Source organism: Rhinolophus sinicus, linkage group LG03 (genome assembly GCF_036562045.2).
Source record: "Rhinolophus sinicus isolate RSC01 linkage group LG03, ASM3656204v1, whole genome shotgun sequence".
Lineage (NCBI taxonomy): Eukaryota > Metazoa > Chordata > Mammalia > Chiroptera > Rhinolophidae > Rhinolophus > Rhinolophus sinicus.
In genome coordinates this window covers 61493667-61510335 of record NC_133753.1, presented here as the reverse complement: position 1 = coordinate 61510335, position 16669 = coordinate 61493667, and the positions used below count along the sequence as shown (strand labels likewise).

General features: G+C 43.6%; 1 protein-coding gene across 2 annotated transcripts; it reads right to left on the bottom strand.

Annotated features, from left to right (window-relative positions):
* Window positions 1–1396: 1396 nt before the first annotated feature.
* On the bottom strand, window positions 1397–15231 carry PATL2 (PAT1 homolog 2). 2 transcript variants are annotated; one of them, XM_074327824.1, is made up of 17 exons: window positions 14867–15231; window positions 10950–11116; window positions 10101–10191; window positions 9269–9483; window positions 8593–8673; window positions 7700–7842; window positions 7115–7192; window positions 6762–6903; window positions 5419–5539; window positions 5222–5319; window positions 4954–5007; window positions 4721–4854; window positions 4421–4580; window positions 3805–3945; window positions 2838–2935; window positions 2136–2285; window positions 1479–1624 (listed from the first exon to the last, which is right to left on the bottom strand). In XM_074327824.1, exons 2-17 carry the CDS (start codon window positions 11055–11057, stop codon window positions 1606–1608), a joined length of 1833 nt encoding a protein of 610 aa, XP_074183925.1. In that variant the 5' UTR covers window positions 11058–11116; window positions 14867–15231; the 3' UTR covers window positions 1479–1605. The 2 variants fall into 2 exon arrangements, with proteins under 2 accessions (XP_074183924.1, XP_074183925.1); XM_074327823.1 differs by lacking the exons at window positions 2838–2935; window positions 14867–15231 and having other exon boundaries at window positions 1397–1624; window positions 5222–5539; window positions 10950–11174.
* Between the last annotated feature and the right edge of the window lie 1438 nt (window positions 15232–16669).

Below are 16669 nucleotides of genomic sequence, written 5' to 3'. Positions count from 1 at the left end.
CTCACTCCTTTCTTAACAAACTTTCTATTTTGGTAACACCACTTCCTAGTTTTCTACCTATTTCACTGATAACTCCTCAGTCTGCTTTTCTTCCTACATAATCTCTCCCTCTCTCCTACCTTTAAGTATCATCTATATATATGCTTATAACTTCCACTTTTGTGTCTTTATCGCTGACCATTTCCTTCAACTCCAGACTGTTGTTTAATTACCTACTTGATATGTCTACTTGGATTTCTAATAGGACTCAAATTTAAAGTGTCTAAATTTGATTTTTAACCCCCAACAAACCCATTTTTCTCATTCTTCCCGCTTCAGTTTGGGACGCCCACCATTCAACTCTACCTGGGAGTCAGCCTTGATTCTTAACCACCACCCTTATCCAGCCCATCAACAGTGTCTGTCAACTCTTATTTCCAAGACTTATTCCAAATCTCTTCTCTACTTTCTGTCACCACTCTTCAATTCTTGCCTGAGCTGTTAGAAAAAAATCTCTGAACATTTTTCTCTGCCGTCTCGTTTCCCTAACAATTCAGCAGTCAGAGTGATCTTCTAAAAATGAAATGTCATATTACTTTCCTGTTTAAAATTCTCACATCAGATTTTTAAAAATAATGGCTTACAAAGCTATACCTTTCCTACCTCTCTCCAACCTCATCACCCTCCCCACTTGTCTTTGTGTACTTCAGCCACATTTTCTTTTCTTGAAACACACAAAGTTCATTCTCACTTTTGGGGGCTTTGTGCTCACTAGTGCCTCTAAATGAAATACTTTTCATTTCAGCTTAAATGTAACCTCTCTTGACAGGCCTTCCTGGACCATTCCATTCCAGTCACGCATCACCCAGTTTTGTTTTCACCATGTTTTTTTCACTACCTGGTGTTTTGTGTCAGTCCCTGTCAAAACAGAATGTAAGCTTCAGAAGAGGGGGGACTTTTCCTTGCTCACCACTGTTACCATACCACCTAAAATGGTGCCTAATTGGTAAAAGGCACTCCAGTGTTTGCTGATGAATGCATAACCTTGTCAATTTAAATCAAACATTTCATATCCCATGAGAGATATTTATAGCCAACCCTCTTAGCTCATTTCATTATCATGCAGACAAGCTATAACATGTTATTCTTAAGAAAAGTAACTTCCCTTAACCTACGTCAACAACTACCTACTGTCAAGTTTTTGCTTCCCTTTTAGAAAATTCCAAGTTGATTCTTCTTATAGTCAGAAAAACTTTTTAAAATGGCAACATTGAACCAATTTCCAACATATTTTTGTTAGACATAACAAGGTCCTGTCCCTTATTTTAAGAACATTCTTAGAGCATTCACACATAAGAAAATAGATTTCATTATACCTCCTAACTTACAAACAAGTTTCAACAATCATTGTCTTATCTCTTTAATCATATTTTACTATGCCATGTTTTTTTAGGCATATTATTCAGGTTCTTCAAGAAGCACAAGAAAATGTTTGGGGAAGTGTCCTCCAATATATCAAGGCATAAGAAATGTCTTCAGACTCTTGGATCCATATAGACATTGCCCACACAGCTAGTGTCTGATGATTAAACTTTTCCGACATGTATATATTCCAGAACAACAGGATCAGTAGATCCAGGCAAGCCTACAAAGAGAACAGATGTTAACTACAAACAATCTCATTTTCTAAAGTATTGGTGTGATTTGATTAATATCTGACTCTTTCCAGCAGATGGTAAATTCTGAGGACAGAGGTGACCTGCATATTTTTCATGCTTATATTTTGGAACAGTTGTCCCTCAAATATTTCATGATTGAACACTTCAGTCTCTCAAATTAACACATTGCTTACGGCGGGGTTTAAATCCCTCATGAAGATTCTCGTGATCCATGCAATGTGTTAATTATTTGCCCTCAAATAGCTTAGCATGATAAAGGACCAAAGCACCTGGGATTAAAACGTTTGGCTGTAGAAACAGGCACAGGGCCCTAAGTTGGAGCAGACTGGTTACTCAGTAAATGCCAAAAAGTCTAGAGCTACTTCTAAAAGCAAGTTATCCTCCATTCTCTTGGTTTAAAGAAGTAGAGAAGTGACAGAACCTAGACTGGGCTTGAACAAGTGGAGGCGCCATGACCTTATTTCTGCCATCACTTACTGCATTGTAGCCTCCAGCTGCTGTACCAACTGTTTGTCCACATGGCGACAGAACAGGGGAAGAAGGTTGTTGGGGAAGGCAAGGGGTTCTGCCAGAGAGGCTGTAGGCATCTGAGCTATTTCCCAGGCAATTAGAATCACTATGTCTGTCCTGGAGGGCAGAGAGGAAGAAATAGTCAGAGTATTTGTGTTTAGATTTAAGGCCAAGATCCTTATTATCCTCTACCACCACTATCACCCTCTGCATGTAGCAATTGAGAGAGAACATTTGTACATTTGACATATGCCAGGGCAATGCTTCGTGCTTTACACATCTTATTTCTTATTTAATCTTAATAATTCTATAAGTGGTCAGTACCATCATCCCTAGGTCCCTAATTTATAAATGAGGAAACAAGTTGACAGAAGTAACATGCCTGAAAGTTACAGTGCTAGTAAGTGACAGAGGCAGAATTCAGACCTAGATCTGTCTGACTCTAAAACTTGTCCCCTTAATTACTATATTATACTGTGTCCCATGGAAAAGGAACTCTCTAGGGGACTATAGGAAAAAAAAGGCAGAACAGAAAAACTACAACTCGGCTAGTTTTCCCTTTGACCCAACTCCTCTCCAATGCTTGAATACACCACTCAGGAAATATCTGGCTCAGCCTACACATCCCAGGGATACTGAAATAATATTTACAGGTCTTTACGATCTTACCAAACTGTATGGTCACTGTTGGATTCCTCTAGGGAAGAATCCAGGCATACCAACTTCTCCCCATGACTCAGCAGGGCATAGAGCAAAGATATTCCAAACTGCAAGTAATCAAGTGTCCAGTAAAATGAGTTCACCCTAGGCATTCAGTACTTCCCTGCCTCTGTCTTCCCAACTCAAAGGGCAAGTTCACATGTGCAAATGGAGTCCAACACCCATAAAATTGTCAGGTTTTACATTGGCTGGCCAAAGAACTTTCAGACCTTTCCAAGGGAATCACTGCTCTGAATTTCCAAAAGATTCTTCTGGGAAGATGATTAAATGCAAACTCATGAGTTCTGCCCCCAGGAGTCAGTCTGTAGATCAGGAATGGACCCAGGAATCTGACACAAGTAGTCTGTGGACCCTCCACCCCCTTTAAGAAGCACTGCTTTAGGCAAAGATCTTTGGAGAGGGGTTCATAAGACAATCCACTGGCATATTAGAAGTTATCAGAACTTCCACATCTAGAGTCTCATCTTTCAAAACTTTATATCTTATATTTGTTATGTATCTAATATTAGTATAGTGTTACATGTATATGGCTTATAAACACACATATGGGTGATATGGTTCAGAATTTTTTTTTTTTTTTTACCAAAAGGGATTTAAAAAAGAAAATCAAAATGTTTGGCAACCTCTACTCTAGAGGTCCACACCAGCACCATCATTAGGGAGCTTGTTCGAAAGTAGATGCGCAGGCCCCACCCAGGTCTACTAAATGAAATTCTGGGGATGGACCCAAGGAACTGGTATTCAATAAGCTCTCCAGGTTATCCTAATGCTCACTAGCAGTTGAGAAGCACGGCAGAGTATAAACTGGAGACATGAGAAGATTTCAGAGAGATCAAGACATTCCCTCATTTATTCCTTGCCAGTGCTACCCCTGGAGGCCTTCTCTGGAAAGAGAAATGCTTCCCGGATATGTTACCTGATTCTGAAGCACCGCAGTGACTGGCCGCTCTGAGGAGCCAGGTGGAAGCAGCATTAGTCCCTGAAGTCCTTGCAGGAGTTCATGGAAGGTCAAGTGACTGATATATTTGCTCAGAGGTTGGAATAACATCTGTAGGGCCTGCAGGAAGGTCAGTGAATGCTTCTCTGACTCCATCTCCTCCCACCTTGCCTCCAATCCCTGTTCTTGCCGAGCTGCTTTTGGCACCTCCCTGGTTATTTACCAGACCTACCACCACTCATGTCTCTCCATCCCTAACATTGGTTACTCAATACCTACTTGTTCTAAAGTGCCTTCCCTTAGAAAAGTACATATGGAGCTCAACACTTATCAGGGAGTCCTTATTTTCTCACCCTCCACAGCACACTCACACCTGTACAACCAAGGCCGGTGTGTTTTCTTTTGATCATTGCACCCAAAGATGATCAGCTGTTCCTATAGTAGTTTATTCTGTCACTCCTTCACCTGAGGATGGCAGCATAAACTTCACTGCCCAACACCTTCTCTGGCATCGTTGGGGGTAGGGACTGGAAGAGGAGGAAGATGCCTAACCCACCCATGAGACCATCCTCTTCTCCACGTAATGCCACAGTACCTGATCAGCTGCATCCCTCCTGACCAGGAGGGGGAGATGGTGGGTGATAGCCAAAAGAAGGCTAACAGCCTGATCCTGGGGCAGGAAGGGGAGTAGCCGGGCCACTAGGGCTTTCCCCTTCCTCACGGACAGCACCTGCAGGAAGCCATCTGCTGCCTCACTGCAAGTGAGACAGGAGAGCATTTTCAGGGCTCTGCATAGAGGAGAGGGCTACGTGCCAGAAAGGAGGGGCTGACACAAAGCCAATGTCGTTGCTGATCCTTCCCTTATCGGGCCGAGGTGTGACCCTCCCCTGCTTACTCCAGATGATTCTGCTCCGGGGTGTTTAAGGCCTGGAAGAGCTTCTCAACCTGGTTTCTCTGCTGCTCAGAGTAGCAGGGCTGTGAAGGCCCATCCTTCTGGCCCTCCTCTAGCTCTAGTAACTGAAGGAACATCTGGGAATTTGAGGGTGAGAAAAGAAGAAAAGGTCAATTTGAGCAATATCCCATTTTCAAGGGTAAGTTAGGAACTCATCCCTAAGGAGCTGATCTCACCTTCTCAATCCAGTACAACACCCGAAGCCTCTGACTGCTTGCAGCTCCTATCTCCTAGGAGAAAGAATCCCCAGCCATCAGCCACACCTCCACAGTAGCAGCCCAGGCCTTGGGCGAGCTAGAAATTGAGCTGGAAAGGCTAACACAAAGTCTGATCACAGATCTTCCTCACTCTTAGGTCACAATCTGAACAGAAGCACAAGAATGCTCCAGACCTTTCTCCAAAACAGGGGAGAGAAAAAAGGTTCTGGGAAGATATTGCTCCTACCGGCTCTTGAATTCCATGGGGTACAGCATCAATAGCTCGGCGAGGGCTAAAACACGTCGACACAGCTACCTGGCCCAGGGAACCCTCAATTCGAACCACTGCATGAAAGGAGTTAGGACAGGCATATTTCCCTCCCCTTTCCATCCTCTGGCCACCCAGGTGGCCGGCCCAACCCAGCAGGTCAGCCCAGGTCCTACCTGATTCGTAAGCCTCTGCCTTCTGAACGTAAGGCGTTACCAGCTTGAGGGACTCAACCTTGCTCCTTTGCCCAAGTAGCTCTTCATCTGCCTGCCTCTTCTCTAGTTTCTGATAATATTTCTGCGAGTCCGTGGAATGGAAAAATGTATACTCATCTTCTGAACTTAGAATTAAAGTTCTCAAGTGCAACCTCTTAACACACCATATAGCATCGATTCCAGAAATGAGCCTGGCAACTTAGGCCCTGATGGCAATCATTCTAAAGAACCTTAAGTACCCTGGGCCTCATGCCACCTGTCCTGGGATCCCTATACTAAGGACTTGAAGGCTAGGTACCACTATCAGATCTGATGGAAAGGTGGAGAGCCAGGAAGCAAACCTGTCCCAGCACCTGCTACCTTGCTGCATTCCTTGTTCCCAAGTTACACACTGCACACCACATATCCTCCCCCTCCCTATTTTAATTTGGTGATTCTACCTGTCCTTTCCAAAATCGGAGTTATCTGATGGCATGAAGACCATCAGCAGCTTGAAGCACAGAGATAGCACTATTTGTCAACTGGCTTCTAGGATTTGCTCTTCTGAAGATTTGCTCAGCGGCTCTAATATTTTCTTAAATCTGTAAAATCCCAAGCTAAAATAAAGCCATTGACTGTGAGCCAAACAAGGATTTCAATAAAGTTCCTTCAATTAGGAGAAGTATCAAAAGGGCACAAGTATAAAACTACTTCACTTTCAGTGATCCTGACAGGAAGAGGAGAGTTTTTGAAGTGGGGTGAAAAGGAAGAAACTAAATAGGAGGGAGATAAAGGTAGGGGACTCATGGAAGAGAAACACAACTTAGACAACCCCAAAACCCATAGACAAATATTTGCCCCATAAATAAAAGGGAGACAGGAAGCAGGAGGAAGCGTCAAAATGTCTACCTGCATTTGTTCAATTCAACATATCAAATCCACTATTTATAAGACCCCTGTGCTTTAGATATAAAAAAGGAAAAGTAAATAAATGGTTATAATAAGACGTTTTTAAAGACTCACAAAAGTATATAAAGGTGGAAAAGTCCATATTTCTGGGCTGAATAGGGAAAATTCTTGGCAAAGGATGGAGACAAAAACCTCAGGGTGTGTTTGGAGAATTGTAAATAACCCCATTCAGTTGAAGTGTAGAAGAATAGAGGTGTGAATGAGGTTGGGATGTCACTTAGAAATATGGCCCCTAGCCTAGAGCAGTTATCTTTCCCAGCTGAATGGACATGGCCCCTATGAGATAGAGAGGATCTGTGGAAACCAGGCCCATTTGACCCCAAGGTCAGAGGATGGGAAGAGCATGTGGGGCTCACCTGGTAGTAACAGTCATCCAGGCTGGGGTTCTCACTCTGCAGCTGAACCATCTGCACTTTTATCACCCAGTCCTTCTCTTTTCGGGTCATGAGGTTAGCATAGGGGTCTGGCTGCTGAGACCAAGGCTTCTTGGCTGGGGGACTTCAAGCCAGGAGGAACATCCCTTTAGACCTACCCACCCCTGCCACAGTGAACTTCCCAAGGTGTGGTGAGCAGGGTGTGTAGCTATCTAGGAAGGATGGGAGAGCATACAGAAGTGGGCAGCACTACGAGAGTCCAAATTGTACAGGGACTTTGGGGAAATACTCAGCATGCAAATGAGCTGCCCGCAAGCCTGCTCTCAAGGTTTTACCTTGGTGTTCGACTCTGCTGCTGCAGCTGCAACATCCGTTGGTGCTGAGGGTGGAGCTGCGTCAGATGACTGGGAACACTAAGAAAGAAACTTGGGCTGGCTGAAAGAAGCTCTTGGCTCCCTAGCCCCTCCACTCATGTAGCCTCTGCTAACCTGAGATGGACATCTAAGGGAACCCTATTGTTTATGTGCCTCCCGAAAGACAGCCACATGAAACATCACAACCCTAGCTCAACAGGACTCACATTCCCCTCCAAGATACACTTTTCTACAACGTGGCTGCAGGAAATCTTGACACAGTAGAAAGCCATTTAGCCTGATAGTCAGGAGTTCTGACTAATCTCAGTTCTGCCATGCCAGCTAATCCTCAAGTAAGTTCTTTTAGTCTCCCTGGGCCTCCATTTCCTCATCTGTGAGGGAGAAGGCATTGGACTCTACTTCCCACTTAATACGTTTCTGTAAGTATTTTCCTGTGGCAGCTGGTAGAGTGGTCCCCAGCCCTCCTCAGTCACTACCTCCTAAGACCTCCAAAGAAGAGCTCAGATGGTCACAGACACCGGGGTACCTGGCACCCTGAACCAGTACCTGAACCTAGGGGACTGTGAGGTCGGTGAGCTGCAGAAGAGAGATGGGTCTGGTGAGAGCAGTCGAGGGCCAAAGTGCCGCGCTGGAGAGCTGGTGCTGGCATGGGTAGGCCGGAAAGGCCTGGGCGACAAGTAGTCCAGCGTCTAAGAGAGAAATTAAGACATCTGGGAGAAGGGCATACCCACCAACAGAATGCTGCTCTTGCTGACAAGTGCCTTTCCTGCCTCTACATTCTCAGCTGCCTTTCCCTCAAGAACCTCACCAAACATTTGGCCATCTTGGGGGATATGAAGTCACCAGACTGTGGATCCTGCCCTTGTTTCCAACAGGGTTTGTCACCTCCTGGGGAAGCAGCTCTTCAGTCCCTGGCATTGAGGGGGCATATGCTTTTTCTACTATTTGGTGAGTCAGCACCTCTCCCTATCCTCTCTGTGAGGCTTCTCTCAGGCTCTTGGGTCTTCGGCTACTGGGACAATGCTTAGCTGTCTATTTTCTGGGTCATCTGAAGCCCTCCTCAGAGCTGATTCCCTTCTTGTTCTCCCTGCAGGATTTCTTGCAATTCCTCCACCCCAGACCATGTTCTCATTATGCAGTTAATTGAAGGGCAGGTGCTCTTTCTAGCCCTAAGCTCAGCACTGCTCATCTGCTGAAATGAAGAGAAGTGGAAGTAGGGATCTAGTTTATCCTTCTTCATATGAATGGTCAGTTGTCCCAGTACCACCTTTGTCCTTCACCAAGCTTCTCCACATGATGGGCATCTCTCGTCTCCCATACCCATACCTTACCCAGAGCAAGGTCAAGAGCAGACGGAACATAATGAATTTAGGGACACTTGGTATGCTCCTTCTCAGCACTGAGTCACTTTCTCACACGATCGGACTGGAGCAACTCACCTGGCACAGAAAGTACAAGGAGGTAGGTGACATCCCCAACACGGCAGGGGCCTTGATTCCAGGGGAGCTGAGAAGACCTTTCTGGAATGGGAGGGAAGAAAATCCAACTCGAATGGGCCCCTGTGGTGTCTTCTACATTCATCTGTGTTTATAGAGGCTGGGGGCAGCAAGGCCAACTATTTCCAATACACAGGATAGTGGCAGCCTGGTCCTCCCTCCTAATTAAAGTCAACTGCTCAGAGGGGAAGCAAGCCCGGTATCTCAGGAGAAGCAAAACTAGTATCTCAGGAGTAGTTTGAAGGAGGGTCTGAGTCACTTCATTTCTACATGGGAATTCTTATCTTTCGCCACTCACTGTGGGAATCCAAGGGAATGGACTGTTGAGACCCAGGGGCCCAGGGTCAAAGGTGACCTTCAGCACTAGGAGCAGGGCCAGCTCCTATAGGTGATATACAGCCCTGCTTAGACCTGGTTTGTAAGGTGAAGACAGCATCAGAAACTAAGTGGGAGACAGGAGGAAAGAGGGAAGGAAGAAGAGAGTCCCTGCTTGGGTTCAAGCCTGACATAGAAAGTGTTAACCCAGAACCTGTCTTAGAAAAGGGTGGAGGAGAGGAGAGGGGTGTTTAGTAATAGTTCATGAACTGAGGCAGTTCCGGACAACCGCCCGCCATGGTACCTGGGTGTTATGGACGGCAGTGAGGACAGCTGGATCCCCAAGACTGTTTTCTTCCTCCTCCTCCTCCTCCTCCACGTCCAGAGCTAGATCAGGATCCAGATTCTCCTCCTCGTCCTCATTTTCTCCCTCCTCCTCTAATTGGGAGGTAGACACCAGCTCCTCCTCAGGAGCCAAGGGGCTACAGGACTTTTCTGGGCCTTGGCTTGAGTGGGGGCCTGAGGAGGAAGTAGACGGGGGCTCAGGTGTGAGGAGTCTTATCCAGAGAGGCTGCTTCTCAGAAGCACTTGTGCTCATGAGCCGTCTCCAGCACCACCTTCAAATAGCGCATCCTGTTCTAAGCGTTCCAGTCAGCCTCCTGACCCCACGGGCCCCGACTTGTCCTCCCAGAGAGAAAGGAACATGGCAGGTGCCAGACACCTTTACTTGCTATATTCCCTCTTCAATCACCTCATTCGGTACCAACAGAGGCTTCTCCACTGGCTCTCCTCCACCTAACAGCCCTTTCTGTGCCTCTTTAATTAACCAAGTTCCAGCTGCTGTGACTCACTGCAATATAACCCTACTGTGCACCAGATACATTCCATGTGTACGTTCATTTAACGCTAACAATCATACAAGTTTGTTTTTTATTGTGTCACTATGAAGGCGAGGAAAATGGGGCCCAAAAAAGTGATCTCAGTCACCCAGCATGGTGTAGCTATCAGGTAGGAGGGTTTGGAATCACTCCCAGAGATGCTGGATACCCAACCCCATGTCTATCCACTGAACCGGAAGAGCAAGTCTTGGCATCCTTGGGCTTTTTACCCAGATACCATGGCCCACTTAGTGATACCTTCAAGATATTTCATCTTTGCAGGCTGGCAGACTTCCTCTGTGGCTGCTTCCTCTGGTGAGAGATCACTGGCAGCTTTTGGAAGATAAACCTGGGAGAGGGAAGAGACCCACAGCCACGCTGCTCCTCAGTAAGGATGGCATGGCACCCTAAAACAGCCATGTCTTCCCCCAGCAAGGTTGTCAGAGAAGTACTGGCCCAGGGTCTCGAGGAGTAGGACCCTAGGCTCTCAGACAGCCCTAAATCTCTACCCTTTGACCTCACTGTCCCAGCTCTAAGGAGCTGTCCTTCAAACAGACAGAAGTGAGGCCCAAGGCTAGGAGTCGGAGGAGAAGCACTCCCACACACACGCCACCAGCCTCCATCTGTGCACAGCAAGGGGACCTCACAGCTGCCTTGCTGGTGACACCCACCACTTGACTGTTGTCCTTGCTGCTTAGTTTAGCCATGGCAGCCCGCCAGTGCTGGCTTGCTGCCCCTGGCTTTAAGAGTCCCAGCCCCGCCCCTGCTCTTCCGTTAAAGGGCCAGCATCCCCCAACCTAGGGGTCTTGGTAGAAATATAAGAACACAAGCTTATGATAAAGAAAACCCTTGAAAGGTCAAGAGAAATAAACTGCACTTTTAACCATTAAGGGTTTGAGTACAGTTTATTGGGATCGCTATTTGGGGGCAGATATTTTTTAAAAAGATCCCTGTTTTCTACACCCTTCGTAGGAACTTTGTGAAGTTGTTTCCCTAGGTTTTGCTCCATCAAAACTGGGTAGGAAAATTGGCAGATCCTGGGGAGATTCCCTAACAACCAAGTTCTCGGCACTTCAGGGCAGCACACTTGTGGCGCCACCTGCTTACCGTTCGCTGCCTCCTGTGAGCCTGAGTCTGCTCCCCAGCTCCAACTGATGAGGGACGGACCCCTCTGAATGTAGAAGCCAGATCTTCAAGGTAAAAACACTCTTGCATGAGGTACACAGGCAATTTTGTATCCTCTCAGCTGCTCTATCGGAAAACTGGTTCAGAAGCTCAGGAGTAAAAAGAAAACAAAACAAAAACAAGCATATCAGTACTGCTGTAGGCAAGACCTAAGACCCACCTGAGCCTCGTCTAACACCAGAGTGATCCTGGGTTTTCTGCCCACACCCTGTGTTCAGCTGAACCCCACATGACTGTAGAACTTGTGAATTAAAATAAAAACACAGCTAATTTCTCTACATCAAAAAGGCAATTTAGGGCCCTATCGTCCCAGTTATAGAACGATGATTCTTGGTGCTTCCAAATACTTGTCTCAAAAATTTTGCTGTAGGTCAGAACTATACAGGTGAGGGGAAATTCTAAGTAGCTTAAAAGTTACTGAAAAACTCTTCAAATATCTGAATTGGGTTCAGGCCTTTTTTTGTAATGTTATTCAGCTGTTTCTCTTAAGAAGTTCCTAATAATTCACTTTGGTATTACTAACAAAAGGGCCAAATGGTGAATTTCAGTATTCCAGGTGATTTATTAGGTGACAGATTAGGTTGTTATAGAGACCAAGTCTTAGGGAGAGCCACTAGCTGCATGCAGATTTTCATTGTGAAGGGACTTCCTGTACCGGACTAGTACCACAGAGGGTGATATAGGGCTTAGTCTTCAAGATCACAACCTGGCTGTTTGGAGTTTTACTTTGGACCTAGTGGCTTCTGTGAAAGTCCCCTACCTTTGCCTGAAGTCTTATATGTACCGGGGTGCCAAAAAAAAAAAAAATGTGTACACGTGACTTGTATTCATCTTTTATTATTGGTGTATATTGAGTATTACAATTTTAATACACTTTTTTCCTTTCTTAAAATGTGTATACATTTTTTTGGCACCCTCTGTATATATCGGTCCCTAAGGTTTTATAACTTTCTGCTGTAGTTTAACTGTGCTAAATTTAAGCCAAGCCTCTGCTAGGCTTGGGGTAAATACAGCAGTGAATAATAAGGCAGGTGCCTCCCCGGGCCTCTTACAGCTTCCCCAAAAATAAGAAGTACAGACAGGTAAACAGGATTGTTGGATTGGATAAAAAGTCCACTAGAAATGTTTACCTTTGCTGAATAAAACTTCTAGGACTTTCCCACTTGTATGGGGAGATTTATTAATCCATTGTTTCAGTTTCTTTAATGGCTGTAGATCTGTTGCAGTTTTCAGTTTCTTTTTTGAGGTTGTGTCGTTAAATTATACAGTCTTCTAGAAATGTGCCCATTTCTATAAGTTCAAATTTATTGACATTGACTCGCTTCGGCAGCACATATACTAAAATTTATTGACATAAAGTTACTCATAGTGTAAGACTATATTTTAAATCCATGCTATATCTGTATTTTGTCCCCCTTTTTATTCCTAACATTTATGTTTCATCTGCCTTTTCTTTTCTTTCCAGTTTGTCTATTTTATTAGTCTTTTCAAGAAAAACCATACGTAAGTCAGAAATTTTAATAAAGGGATATTTATCAAGGTGTAGAAAGAATATAGTGCAATCGTAAGGAATATTACAGTAACTTGGCACTGGTAATAGTTGGTTATTACCTCTTTAGGAGAAGGGCCAGTGGATAGGGTGGTTACTAGAACCTGGAGACAGAGAAGGCTGCCTGGCAGGCAGGTAGATAATTTCAACATCTGTGTCACATTGGCTCCAGTGTGGCAGCCCTCTCCTAAATTATATCCATTCTTTCTAAGATCTGATAACTGCTCTCCTCTTGCCTCTTGAGTTCTAAGTGTGGGAAAGACTCCCCCCACTTGCTAACCCCAGGGTGCTTCAATATCCTTTATGAATTTCTCTTAACCCTGCTTACACCTTGGTAAATATGCCCTCCACAAAACTCTCCTTGGTTACCCTACTCAAACGTGCTATTTGGTTTCCTGGCAGGAGCTTGACTGACACCATCTCCATCACTAGCCTACTGAGCCCTTCTTTTCTTTGTCCTCGTTCAGCTTCCTCTTCTATCCCTCAATTATCAGTGATTCTCAAACATAACCATTGTTCTCAAGTCTCTATACATGACTCCCAGAACTTTATTCTCAGCAGCGACCTCACATCTTAGAGTATTCAGGAAATAGAGGCCATTTGGGCTGATCTACTTAAATTTATGCTCAGAAGAAATTTATATGCAGCCACAGGGCTTCTCACCTCCTTCTTCCAGGTGGGGTGTCCCTCTTCCTCTTCAAGTCCAATCTTTCTTCCTAGATCCTATGCCTTCCGGTCCCTTAAGTCATGCTTCTCTCCTCTGTGTCTTCAGCCTTTCTATTTTTCCTTCTTTCTTTTTCTTATAGCATAGCATAGAAATATCAGGATGTGTTCATTTATAGAAACAAAATCCCTTTCTTGTTTTTGTTTCTCATTTTAACTGCTCCTTGTCTCTCTCCTACCCGACAAACAAGCTTCTCCATTTCTTCAACTCACATCATCCCGACAGCTGTTGCTCTTTGGCTTTTGACCCCATCATCATGGGGACACCAGGGGACAGATTGACATCAATCATCCCACAAGCCCCTCAACTCTTTCTATGGACAACTGATATTTTTTCAGCCTTATGTCAGTACTCTGCAAACACCCCATCATGATAAATCCCCTACTCTCACTTCTATCCTGATGCCAGCACTGAACACTTCTTGGATGAAAAAAATAATAATCTGAAACTACCATTACCCATCATTCCTCAGAAGCTATTCTCAATTCCCAGTGATTTAATAACTGTAAGTGCAAAAGAATGTCTCCGTCCTTATCTTAGTTGAAGTCTCTACAGCATTTGACACTGTTGATCATGTCCTCTGTGCATCTCTATTCTCCCACAGCTTCATGACAGTTCATTCTCCTACTTCTTCTTGTACCTCTTCGGTCATCTTTCTTTGGCCCCTGTCCTGCTCTCCTCATCCTCTTGCCATCCATCAAATATCCTAGTCCTCATGCTTCTTCTCTTTCCCCTCTACATCAAATATTCTTAATCTGAGGGTCCCCTGAAATTGTGTATGTTTGTGTGATTTTTAACATGCACATTTCCCTGGAGAAACAGAACTTTCATCCCTTCTCAAAGGGATCGAGAGTCCCCCAAAAGCTTAAGTCCTCTGCAACCTCGTATCCCTGGGCAATCTCATCTACTCATGCTTCCCTACCACCTACAGGCTGATAATTTCCAAGTCCTTTAGTAAGATCTGACACTTCCCAACTGAAAGCACCTGCGTGGTTTTCGTCTCCTATCCTTTACATAAGGTATAAGGCTCTTTAAGATCTGACCCTGACTGCCTCTCCAGCCTCCTGTCTTGAAGTTCCATTCTTTCTAGTTTGGGTTTCAGAAATAGTGAACTGCTTTGAGCTGTGTGGGAAGAGTAGAAATATGATGGAGCCCTCTCCTGTAATCACTGCACTAGGATGTCTCTCCCTGCCCTGAGGACCTCTCACCCTTGGTCTGGGAGTTTTATTCAATTGTTCATTAAAGTGGCTTCTCGTCCCAGTTCCTTCTTTCTTTTCAATGACATTACACATGCATATCTTAGCAGGTAATAGGCTAGTCATTGTGCCATACAAGCAACGTGAATTTGCCAAACAAGATTTATTTTAATTGGAAGGTGATTTCAGATGCTTTATTGAATTGCCTTACTCTAATATTCTAAATATTCAAATGCGGGGGAAAAACTCATCTCAGCCTTCACCTTCTCCAGGAAGCCTTCTCAGACACCTGCCTCCCTTCCAGGTTGGAGGAGCTTTGCTTCTAATATCCACTCATTGGCCTTTCCACATTTTTCTCATGTATACTCACCACACAGAGTTGTAATTCTATTTCTGTATTTGTCACCCCCAAATGAAGAGAACAGAGATGTGTCTTCCTCATCTTTGTGCCTCCAGCACTTAACACAGTATCTGCAACAAAGTAGGTTCTCAGTAAATATTGAGTTGAACTGAAATGAAAAATAATGGTTTTTCCCCTCAGAGACTTCTCCAGATGGGGTTTTTTGCCTGCCACCTGGGTGTGTCCTATTCCAGCCCACTGTCCACATTGCCCTCAAGAAATGTCATTCTAAGAAAACAAACCTCATGGTACCTAAGCCAGAAATCGTATGAGAAAAGACATATAGATTTGACTAAAAAAGTAAAACTTCTATACTGAATATATATTATGCCAAGTAAATTCAGATGGCGCAAATTTTAAATATTAACAAAAAAATTAAGCCTCAAAAATACTCAAACAAAGTACGTAAGTAGAGAAGGCCCTGCCAACCATGACCCCAAATCCATAAACCCTGAAGGGTGACTGATGAATTTACCTACTACAGAAAAATGTAATGCTTCTGAATTGCAAAAATAAATAAATATATAAAACCATAAGCAAAGTCAAAAGAACTTTATTTTGATCCAGTAAGCTTATATTTACCTTTAAAACTTATTTAAAAGAAGTTTTAGTTGAAGATTCTTTTTGTTTCTGAAGATTTTGAGGGCTCAGAAAAGATGTTTACGGTAAGCCCAGGTGCTATTAGTAATATTTCTTTCACAACTGCTGGTAGTCAATATTATCCAATCAGCAACCACGTCAAAATTAACATAACACTGTTGATGGATAATATAATATTTCTGTGAAATTTATCAGGCTCCAGCAGCTGACCTTTGCGACTAACTCAACAGCAGGAAGTTGGCCTCCTGTCTCACCATCACCTTGGGGGATAAGATTTCAGCATGTGAATTTTGGGGGCAGACAAATATCTATAGATGTGACCTTTGGGGAATATAGGCTAAGTATATAAAACTACTAATTTTTTTTACTGGTATTTTACATTGAAATATAATAGTTAGTTATAAAAGTCTCAAAAATGTTATTGTTTCTCAAAACTGTGCTTCTCTTTACAGTATAGAAGAGGTGGGTATGTCGATAGAGAGAAAAAAATGAGGCTGTCTTCCAAATCTGTATTCACTCCATAACCAGGTAATTCAACTTTAATCTGTAATTGCCACATTTATAAGGAAACTCCTGGTTAAGAGAAACTTTTTCTTTCCTTCTTACTATCACCGGTTTATTATAAAGAATGTGAATGAACAGCCAGATGAAGAGGTACATTGGGTGAGGTCCAGAAGGGTCCTGAGTGCAGGAACTTCTGTCCCTGTGGAGCTGGGGTGTGCCACCCTCCCAAAGCATGAATGTGTGCACCAACCTCAAGAGAAACCTTTAAAAACGGATTGTTTTAAAAACAGATTGGTTGCATTTAGGCTCATTTATTTAAATATCCTATAACATTTGGTAAATTTTTTTCAACCTTAAGAAAATGCAGTTATTAATAGGGCTTCATTGTATTATACCTAAACTCGGCAAAATATTTTTTGCACACTTAAAAGTACCATTGACTAAATAAGATTACGTAAACAAATAAAAGTAAAGGTTTTCTTTTCAAATTTAAATTATATTTGTTTCACATGTAAGACTGCCTGAAAACAAACTGGAAGAAACTATTAATGATCTTGACTGTGACAGTTTATTGCATTTTTCCGGCTTCTTTTTTTAAATGTTAAATAATTTGGAGTTTTAAGTCCTACTTTTCTACTTATGTTAAGATAGATAGTTTAGCATAAAACT

What these genes read in the sequence shown, in the direction of transcription:
- PATL2 (XM_074327823.1), bottom strand. Translation starts at nt 11,057, where the DNA reads ATGCAAGAGTGTTTTTACCTTGAAGATCTGGCTTCTACATTCAGAGGG. An exon ending in AAAGATGAAATATCTTGAAG is followed by an intron (nt 9,484 to 10,100) that starts GTATCACTAAGT and finishes CTTCCTCCTCAG; the next exon opens with GCCCCCACTCAAGCCAAGGC. An exon ending in CCCATGGAATTCAAGAGCCG is followed by an intron (nt 5,008 to 5,221) that starts GTAGGAGCAATA and finishes TCTTTCTCCTAG; the next exon opens with GAGATAGGAGCTGCAAGCAG.